Here is a 10,944-nt window from a genome sequence, read left to right as displayed (position 1 = left end):
ATACACCAATTATTGGCTCACAATCCTATGTGCATTTAAAATGTGGAAACCAGATAGTGTTGGATATGATCCTTACACGGTTTATTAAGAAACACTGACTTGATATTAGGCCGCATGCTGTATAATGGTATACGTATACTACAGATCTTGCTGCATCGTCTTCCAAGACGACTGTCCATAGATCCCAGTGGGGTCATCCCGGTCCCCACAGTAACTTGCGAGTCCAGAAAATGGAGAAGATCAGAAGCATACTGACCACCAGCATAGTCATCATCATGTAGGAGAACATGCGGAACTGGGGGTTCCGGAGACACTGCCAGGAGGAGTCGTCAGAGGGAATAGTGGCCGGTGGGGGAGTCTGTACCTGAGTTTGTTGAGCACCGTACAAGGACCCAGTGTCCTGGGTGACGTTAAGAGTATAGACCGAGGAGGGACGCTGGAAGAAAGTCAGTCTCTGGGTGTCTTGGGCAGAAAGTTCATGTTTCTCTGGCTCCAGTTTGAGATGGCCGAGGATGTCCAGGTTGGTGGGAAGGTCTGTGATCACCTGGTCCAGGCGTAGCATTGTGGTATGGCGGCACAGCGGGCAGTGCAGGCGATTCCTCACCTGGGTGGTGAAGCTCAGGTGGGCCAGGCACTCCATGCAGAAGGTGTGGTGGCAGCTCAGCAGTTTGGGGGTGCGGAACGTGTTGTTGTACGGATTCCAGCACACGGGACACTCGTACTCCGGATCGGGCTTGGAAGCGTCCGCCATGTTTATCGCTCATTTACTGCCGGTTACAGTCCGGGATGTTGATCAATTAGATTCTAAAAGAGAAACACGGAAAATGTTGTAAAGAAGCACGAGGAGACAACGGAGTTTGCATAGGAGCAGACGCCACCGCCCTTCACGGATCCTGTTTACTTACAACCCCCAAAAAATCACCATGAACTCTGACCGCACTAAAGTCTCTATCACTGTGTCTACAGAACTTTGCCCCGTCGTTCTGCGGTCACTCGCTGCGGCCATCTGCTCAGGAAGCGCTGGGAACATTGTACCTATAAACATGGGGAGCGTTCTCATACGGATCGCATCATGCACAGCAATGACTAATATGCGGAAGGGAACAAGACGGAGGACGCCAGTGAGAGACGTAGGGAACAGTAAAAATATGTATCGCCACAGGATAGCTGTGACATGAGGGGTATAGGACAGAGGCGACACTCGGAGGACAATTACACAGTGACGCGTGGGAGGGAACAGACCACAATATGCCAACATTGGGAGAGCTAGGACAGTGACTCATGGGGTTCTAGATAAAAAACAGTTTGAGTAGTGCATTAGGAAGTCTTGGTTAATCACAGAGCCCCAACCCCCATACCTACCTCCACCGTGTGGCCCCTGCACCCCTCCGTCTTGGGCTCGCACTTCTCAGGCTCTAGAATCCAGGACGACTGTGAATCCGGATCTGAGCCCTGAGGCAGCAGGATGTCGCCCTGTCCCGGGGATCAAGATAAACATTGTCACTTCCGTATACAGGAGAACAAGAAATATCACCAATGTCCCCCATATATCACTAATCCCCCTGGTACATCACTATAGTCCCCCCTCCCAAATATCAGTAACGTGGACCCTCGTACATCACTGTCGCCCCCCCCCACATATCAGTGACGTGGACCCTCGTACAGCACTGTCATTGTCCCCATATATCAGTAATGTAGACCCTCGTACATCACTGTCGTCCCCCCACATAGTGACGTGGACCCTCGTAGTCACTGTCGTCCCCACACATATCAGTGACGTGGACCCTCGTAGTCACTGTCGTCCCCACACATATCAGTGACGTGGACCCTCGTATATTACTTTCGTCCCCCCACATATCAGTGACGTGGACCCCCGTATATTACTGTCGTCCCCCCACATATCAATGACGTGGACCCTCGTATATTACTGTCGTCCCCCCCCATACCACATATCAGTGACGTGGACCCTCGTACATTACTGTCGTCCCCCCACATATCAGTGACGCGGACCCTCGTACATTACTGTCGTCCCCCCACATATCAGTGACGCGGACCCTCGTACATTACTGTCGTCCCCCCACATATCAGTGACGCGGACCCTCGTACATTACTGTCATCCCCCCACATATCAGTGACGTGGACCCTCCATTGTGGCCGGCTCAGATTCACTCAGATGACAGATTATTTTGCGGAATGACGGTGTTGTCCATTTGTGCAGTGCAGGTAATATACAGCTATTGTCCTATGTTATCAGCCTTTTCTGGGTCAGACTCCTCTGTGCTGCACAAGGCACTGGCTGGTGTCAGATCCGGCAGCTTCTAATAGTTCGGTAGAGGCTGAGATCAGTCACTTATGGGTGTGAATGGCTGATAACAGAAGACAACACCGTGCATTTACCCTCCATTAGGGCACAGACACACGTTGATAACAGGGTCCTCTTGCGTTCATCTGTCCTCTGCAGCTAACCCCATGCGGTTTCTCTGATCAGATCGCAAGAGGACCCGGATCTATGAACGCACATTACTGTGTGGCTCCTCCACACTACAAGCGCGGTACCAGGCGCGATCATCCGGGGAGCAGCAACTACTCCCATCATCCACAAGACGAGCAGACACTTACCGGGAGCGGGCAGAGCGGCCGGCATGTCTGCGGGATCCCAGCCCTCAGGGGAAGGGGTTAAGCTAAGAGCCGCAGAGCCCAGGAACCGAGGGAGGCGGCAGAAGAGAGAAGACAGGAGAAGACAGGAGAGAGAAGACAGGAGAGGAGAAGAGACGCCAGGAGAGAGGAGAAGACAGGAGAGGAGAAGAGACGCCAGGAGAGAGGAGAAGACAGGAGAGGAGAAGAGACGCCAGGAGAGAGGAGAAGACAGGAGAGGAGAAGAGACGCCAGGAGAGAAGCAAAGTCTGACACATTGTGCAGGTAACAGGTGAGCGCTGATCAGGAGGCGGAGCAAAGCCTGTCAATCATCTCGTGTGCAGTACCCAATCCTCTCCTGTATGATTCTGTCTGCTGAGCTGTGTATCTAATCCTATCCTGTGTGATACTGTGTGCTGAGCCGTGTATCTAATCCTATCCTGTGTGATACTGTCTGCTGAGCTGTGTATCTAATCCTATCCTGTGTGATACTGTCTGCTGAGCCATGTATCTAATCCTATCCTGTGTGATACTGTCTACTGAGCTGTGTATCTAATCCTATCCTGTGTGATACTGTCTGATGAACTGTGTATCTAATCCTCTCCTGTATGATTCTGTCTGCTGAGCTGTGTATCTAATCCTATCCTGTGTGATACTGTGTGCTGAGCCGTGTATCTAATCCTATCCTGTGTGATACTGTCTGCTGAGCTGTGTATCTAATCCTATCCTGTGTGATACTGTCTGCTGAGCCATGTATCTAATCCTATCCTGTGTGATACTGTCTACTGAGCAGTGTATCTAATCCTCTCCTGTGTGACACTGCTGAGCTGTGTATCTAATCCTATCCTGTGTGATACTGTCTGCTGAGCCGTGTATCTAATCCTCTCCTGCATGATTCTGTCTGCTGAGCTGTGTATCTAATCCTATCCTGTGTGACACTGCTGAGCTGTGTATCTAATCCTATCCTGTGTGATACTGTCTGCTGAGCTGTGTATCTAATCCTATCCTGTGTGACACTGCTGAGCTGTGTATCTAATCCTATCCTGTGTGACACTGCTGAGCTGTGTATCTAATCCTATCCTGTGTGACACTGCTGAGCTGTGTATCTAATCCTATCCTGTGTGACACTGCTGAGCTGTGTATCTAATCCTATCCTGTGTGATAGTCTGCTGAGTTGTGTATCTAATCCTATCCTGTGTGATACTGTCTGCTGAGCAGTGTATCTCATCCTATCCTGTGCGATACTGTCTGCTGAGCCGTGTCTCTAATCTTATCCTGTGTGATACTGTCTGCTGAGCTGTGTATCTAATCCTATCCTGTGTGATACTGTCTGCTGAGCTGTGTATCTAAACTTATCCTGTGTGATACCGTGCTACTGACCTGTGCAGAGTTCATCCATTTTTGTGTAACACAATCCATGAACCCATTGGCTGTTACCATGGAGATACATAGATCTGTGTATGAGCTGTAAAGGCGGAAGACCCGCGAGGAGGAAGACTTTAAATCGCACCTGTCAGCAGGATTGTGCTTAGTAAACTACATACACGGTCAGGTGGGTGCTGTTACACTGAGTAAAATGATACCTTTGTTGATGAAATCCGTCCTGTGGTTCTTTCATAATCTTTATTTTCAGTTCTGCCATAATGATATGCTTGTGCTCAGGGGCGGGACTTTAGGGAGGGGTTATAACTGGTGCTCTCATTATATATGCCTACCTTTGGCCTCTGACAGGTCATTGTGTCTTCAGTCACCTGCCTACTGTTTTAAATACTGCCTTTGTAATTTCTAAGCAAATGTGAAATTTACATGTCCCAAAATGGCCGCCGGCGCCCGCACAAGCGCAGTAGCATCTGTCGGTTGCCAAGAGATGCTACTGCGCAGGCGCCATTTTGCTTTTGGAAAAAGAAACTCGCCTGCAGCAATATGGCCTGTGCTTGCGCAGTAGCATTTCTCGATTGTCAATGCTAATGCGTATGCGCGGCGCCATATTGCTGCAACCAAATTATTTTTCCAAAAGCAAAATGGCGTGCGCAGTAGCATCGGCAACCGAAAAGTGCTACTGCGCATGCGCAGGCTCCGACGGCCATTTTGGGACATGTCAATTTCACATTGGCAGAGAAATTGCACAGGCAATATTTAAAACAGTAGGCAAGTGACTGAAAGCACAGTGACCTGTCAGAGGCCAGAGATAGGAATACATGAAAACATAATGAGAGCACCAGAGCACATGCATATCATTATGGCAGAAATGAAATAAAGATTATAAAAGAACCACTGGACGGATTTCATCAACAAAGGTATCATTTTACTCAGTGTAATGGCACCCACCTGACAGTGTATGTAGTTTACTAAGCACAATCCTGCTGACAGGTGCGCTTTAAGGTTGGACTTCAGAAAGGTTGATTTTAAGGGACTCAGAAAGAGGATAGGAAAGGTGCAATGGCCGGATGTTCTACAGGACAGAAATGTCCAAGAAGGATGGGAGATTCTGCTAAATGAGATTCCGAAAAGAAGGAAGAATTGGGAGCATTTAAAGAGATCAGGATGGATGAACACAGAACATAAACACTTGTTAAAAAGGAAAAAAGAAATGTATATCAAATGGAAAGAGGAGAGCATATCTAAGGAAAAATATAATGCTGTCTGCAGGGAAAGCAGGGCAAGCGTTAGAAGAGCTAAAGTCAGTAATGAAGCAAACCTTGCAAGGGAGACCAAAAGCAATAAAAAAGGATTTTGGGGGTATGTAAAAAGAAAACTCAAAGATGCTATAGGATTTTTACAGGATGAAAAGGGTTGTCAAAAATGATGTGGAGAAGGCCGAACATTTAAATTCCTATTTTGCATCTGTGTTCACTAAGAAATCTAGTGTAATATCAACTGATCTTCACTGAGCTATCGAATGAATAAAAGAATCCACACCAGGGCAGGACTGGGACAAAAAAGCAGCCATGGCACACAAACCCCACGAGCCCACATACCATAAAACCCATCACCTCCGATCAGTGAATTTTACTTTACTTCATCATGCCCCTCATCACTGTCTTAAAGGAGTTATCTGATGAGCCACATGTGAATGGCGCAGCAGTGAGTATGATCAACCACAGCTCCATTTACATGGTGCTTTTCAGAGCTCCGGTTCTCAGGATTGTGGGGGTCCCAGCGGTCAGATCACCAGTGATTGCATAACATCCAATCGTGGGATAACCAATTTAAACAGGTTTTCCAACATTTTTTTATTAAAATAATAAACCAATAGTGATGCTCCCAAACAGGGGCGTACATAGAAATCATGGCGCCCATAGCAGAACTTCTAATTAGGCCCTCCCCCATGTATACATCATATAGGGGCCGACTGCGGTGTATACAGCATATAAGGGACCGACTGCGGTGTATACAGCATATAGGGGGCCGACTGCAGTATATACTGCATATAGTGGGCTGACTGGTGTATACAGCATATACAGTGCTGGCCAAAAGTATTGGCACCCCTGCAATTCTGTCAGATAATACTCAGTTTCTTCCTGAAAATGATTGCAATCACAAATTCTTTGGTATTATTCTCTTCATTTAATTTGTCTTCAATGAAAAAAACACAGAATTGTCCTAAAGCCAAATTGGATATAATTCCACACCAAACCTAAAAAAGGGGATGGACAAAAGTATTGGCACCCTTTGAAAAATCATGTGATGCTTCTCTAATTCGTGTAATTAACAGCACCTGTAACTTACCTGTGGCACCTAACAGGTGTTGGCAATAACTAAATCACACTTGCAGCCAGTTAACATGGATTAAAGTTGACTCAACCTCTGTCCTGTGTCCTTGTGTGTACCACATTGAGCATGGAGAAAAGAAAGAACACCAAAGAACTGTCTGAGGACTTGAGAAACCAAATTGTGAGGAAGCATGAGCAATCTCAAGGCTACAAGTCCATCTCCAAAGACCTGAATGTTCCTGTGTCTTCCGTGCGCAGTGTCATCAAGAAGTTTAAAGCCCATGGCACTGTGGCTAACCTCCCTAGATGTGGACGGAAAAGAAAAATTGACGAGAGATTTCAACGCAAGATTGTGCGGATGGTGGATAAAGAACCTCGACTAACATCCAAACAAGTTCAAGCTGCCCTGCAGTCCGAGGGTACAACAGTGTCAACCCGTACTATCCGTCGACATCTGAATGAAAAGGGACTGTATGGTAGGATACCCAGGAAGACCCCACTTCTTACCCCGAGACATAAAAATGCCAGGCTGGAGTTTGCCAAAACTTACCTGAGAAAGCCTAAAACGTTTTGGAAGAATGTTCTCTGGTCAGATGAGACAAAAGTAGAGCTTTTTGGGAAAAAGCATCAACATAGAGTGTACAGGAAAAAAAAAGAGGCATTCAAAGAAAAGAACACGGTCCCTACAGTCAAACATGGCGGAGGTTCCCTGATGTTTTGGGGTTGCTTTGCTGCCTCTGGCACTGGACTGCTTGACCGTGTGCATAGCATTATGAAGTCTGAAGACTACCAACAAATTTTTCAGCATAATGTAGGGCCCAGTGTGAGAAAGCTGGGTCTCCCTCAGAGGTCATGGGTCTTCCAGCAGGACAATGACCCAAAACACACTTCCAAGAGCACTATAAAATGGTTTGAGAGAAAGCACTGGAGACTTCTAAGGTGGCCAGCAATGAGTCCAGACCTGAATCCCATAGAACACCTGTGGAGAGATCTCAAAATGGCAGTTTGGAGAAGGCACCCTTCAAATATCCGGGACCTGGAGCAGTTTGCCAAAGAAGAATGGTCTACAATTCCAGCAGAGCATTGTAAGAAACTCATTGATGGTTACCGGAAGCGGTTGTTCGCAGTTATTTTGGCTAAAGGTTGTGCAACCAAGTATTAGGCTGAGGGTGCCAATACTTTTGTCCGGCCATTTTTTGGAGTTTTGTGTGAAATGATTTGATTTTTGCTTCATTCTCTTTTGTGTTTTTTTCTTGCAAGCAAATTAAATGAAGAGAATAAGACCAAAGAATTTGTGATTGCAATCATTTTCAGGAAGAAACTGAGTATTATCTGACAGAATTGCAGGGGTGCCAATACTTTTGGCCAGCACTGTATGTTGGGCCGACTGGTGTATACAGCATATAGGAGGCTGACTGCGGTGTATATAGCATATAGTGGGCTGACTGGTGTATACAACATATATGGGGGGCTGACTGGTGCATACAGCATATAGAGGGCTGACTGGTGTATACAGCATATATGGGGGCTGACTGTGGTGCATACATCATATAAGGGACTGAATGCGGTGTATACAGCATATAGGGGGCTGACTGGTGCATACATCATATAGTGGGCTGACTGGTGTAAACAGTATGTAGGGTCTGACTGCGGTGCATACATCATATAAGGGGCTGACTGTGGTGCATACATCATATAGTGGGGTGACTGGTATATACAGCATATAGGGGGCCAACTGCGGTGTATACAGCATATAGGGGGCTGACGTGTATATATCATATAGTGGGTTGACTGGAGTCTACAGCTTATATGGGGAGCGGCTGACTGGTGTATACAGCATATAGGGGTCTGACTGGGCGGACTGCAGTACATACATCATACAGTATAGTGGGCTGACTGGTGTATACAGCATATATGGGGGGCTGACTGGTGTATACAGCATATAAGGGGCTGACTCTGATGCATACAGCATATATGGGGGGCTGACTAGTATATACAGCATATAGTGGGCTGACTGGCGTATACAGCATATAGGGGGCTGACTGGTGTATACAGCATATAGAGGGCTGACTGGCGTATAAACATATAGGAGGTTGACTGTGGTGCATACATCATATAGTGGGCTGACTGGTGTATACAGCATATAGGGGGCTGACTGCGGTGCATACATCATATTGTGGGCTGACTGGTGTATACTGCATATAGGGGGCTGACTGCAGTGCATACATGATATAGGGGGTTGACTACAGTGTATACATAGATTTGTGGCTGTCATTGCATTGTATACATCATATAGGGGGCTGACTACAGTTTATACATCATATTCCTATATGATGTATAAACTGTAGTCAGTCCCCTATATGATGTACTGTATACACTGCAGTCACAGCCCCTCTATATGTATACAGTGCTGCTCCCCATTATTGGAACCGCTTAATTTTTTTCATAGACTGTACAATATCTTCAGGAATAAATGGAAATGTACCAAAGTTATATTCTTAGGATTTTTTAATTAATGGTCCAAAGTAATACAACAATAAAACACTGTTTTTCAACTTCCATGTCGCAATTTCAAAGAAGAAACAGAATAAACAGCATGTGCAGCAATAAAGGCATCTGTACTTAATATTTGGTTGCACACCCTTTGGCATTGCTGACAGCTTCCAAATGTTTCTTGTAGCCACCTAAAAGCTTCTTGCACTTCTCAGCTGGAATTTTCTCCCACTCTTCCTTTGGGCTGTGTTCACACGATGCGTATTTCATGCGTTTCCGCGGCGTTTTTGCAGTTGCGTAAACGCCGCGGAAACGCATGAAAAACGCATGGTAGAAGGGCAGCAATGTTCCCCAATTGAAATCCGCATGTGCTGTGCCCATGATGCGGATTTTTCCGCAGCGTTAACGCTGCGGTCAAAAATCCGCAGCATGTCAATTAATTTTGCGGAAACGCGGCGATTTCGCCGCCATTGACTTGCATTAGAACGCGCCAATTCCGCAAGACAGCATTTGTACTTGCGTAATTGGTGCGTTCTAATGTGCGGATGGTACCCGGGTGTGGAGGAGAGGAGAGTCTCATCCACACCCAGGTACCATTAAAAAAGCTGTAAAAAGAAGAATAAAATAAAAAATAAATGTATTCTTACCTTCTGTCGGCCCGCGCAGCGCTCCCGCTTGGTTCCCGGCACTTGCAGTGAGTTGTAGGACCTGCGGTGACGTCAGAGTCATGTGACGGGTCACGTGACGCTGACGTCGGCAGGTCTTTCAATTCAAAGTTGCCGGCAGCCGGGAGAACGGAGTGAGCAGGACAGCGCGGGCCATCAGAGGTAAGTATATACACTCTCTCGGTTCACACTGTATAAATCCATGCTGTTTGCATGGATTTATATAGTGTGACCTAGTTATCAAGCACTTTCCAGGTGATGCTAAAATCGCCTGGAAAGCGCTTGTCAATCTGCATGCGGAAACGCATGTGAATCTGCATGTGGATCCGCATGTATTCTGCAGGAAAAACGCATGCACAATCTGCATGCGTTTTTTCTGCCAGGGAGATGCAGAAATGATGCAGAAATTTTCTGCTTCATTTCTGCATCGTGTGCACATACCCTTGCAGTTTGTTCAAGCTCTTGAATGTTTGCAGGATTCTTTTTCCCAATGGCAGATTTCAGCTCACCCCAAAGATTTTCAATGGGATTGAGGTCAGAACTTCATTGCTGGCCATTTTAAAACAGTCCATTTTTCCTTTTTCAACCATTCCTGTGTACTTTTGGATATGTGCTTTGGGTCATTGTATTACTGGAGGACCCATGATCCTTGACTCAAACCAAGTTTTCTTACACTGGGTAGGACATTTCGCTCTAAAATCTATTGATAATTCTCTGATTTCATGATTCCTGTGATACGGTCAAGGCCTCCAGTACCAGACATAGAAAAGCAACCCCACAGCATTACGGATCCTCCGCCATGCTTAATTGTTGGTAAGGTGTTCTTTTCCTTATAAGCTTAATTGCGCCGTCTGTAAACAAACTTTTGCATTGCCAAAAAGCTCTATTTTTGTTTCATCTGTCCACAGAACATTTACCCAGAAGGATTGTGGTTTGTCAGTCGTTCCTTTTTATGTCTTTTCTTCAGCAATGGTTTCTTCCTTGGCCTTCGCCCATAAAGCACTGCTTGGTTTTGTGTGCGGCATATGGTCCTTGTTGAAACCATGACCCCAGACTGTTCCAGGTTGGCCTTCAGGTATTTGGATATTTGACGTGGTATTTTTTCCACCATTCGCACCAACCTTCGAAGACACGGTTCCATGCTTGGCAAACTTCTTAATAACATTGCGCATTGTTGAAACTGAGATACCAAGGTCTTTGGAGATGGCCTTATACCCTTTGGAAATCTTGTGTTTGCTAATAGCAGTTCTGATGTCCTCAGACAGCAAATTTGTCTTCACCATTGTGACAAAGGAACAAGGCCTACCATGTGGCTTTTTAAAACAGCGAAGTCGTCATTCATTGGCTAATTCATGTCACATGGGCACCGACAATTAATCACAGGTGACTCTCTTGTGATTTACCACGGGCGAGTCAAAATGTGTTTCCATACTAAATTA

The 10,944-nt window shown here is 46.2% G+C and overlaps 1 protein-coding gene across 1 annotated transcript; it reads right to left on the bottom strand.

Moving 5' to 3' along the window:
* Positions 1–54: 54 nt before the first annotated feature.
* On the bottom strand, positions 55–2,933 carry LOC141154513 (E3 ubiquitin-protein ligase RNF183-like). The gene is made up of 3 exons (XM_073640554.1): positions 2,620–2,933; positions 1,363–1,473; positions 55–804 (listed from the first exon to the last, which is right to left on the bottom strand). The coding sequence occupies exon 3, from the start codon at positions 749–751 to the stop codon at positions 194–196; it is 558 nt and encodes a 185-aa protein (XP_073496655.1). The 5' UTR covers positions 752–804; positions 1,363–1,473; positions 2,620–2,933; the 3' UTR covers positions 55–193.
* Positions 2,934–10,944: the final 8,011 nt, after the last annotated feature.

This window comes from Phyllobates terribilis, unplaced genomic scaffold (assembly GCF_046119375.1).
Source record: "Phyllobates terribilis strain yellow unplaced genomic scaffold, ASM4611937v1 Scaffold_7__3_contigs__length_470593459, whole genome shotgun sequence".
Classification (NCBI taxonomy): Eukaryota; Metazoa; Chordata; class Amphibia; order Anura; family Dendrobatidae; genus Phyllobates; species Phyllobates terribilis.
Note: the sequence above shows the minus strand (reverse complement) of the source record. Positions and strands in the feature narration are given on the sequence as shown.

What these genes read in the sequence shown, in the direction of transcription:
- LOC141154513 (XM_073640554.1), bottom strand. Translation starts at nt 751, where the DNA reads ATGGCGGACGCTTCCAAGCCCGATCCGGAGTACGAGTGTCCCGTGTGC.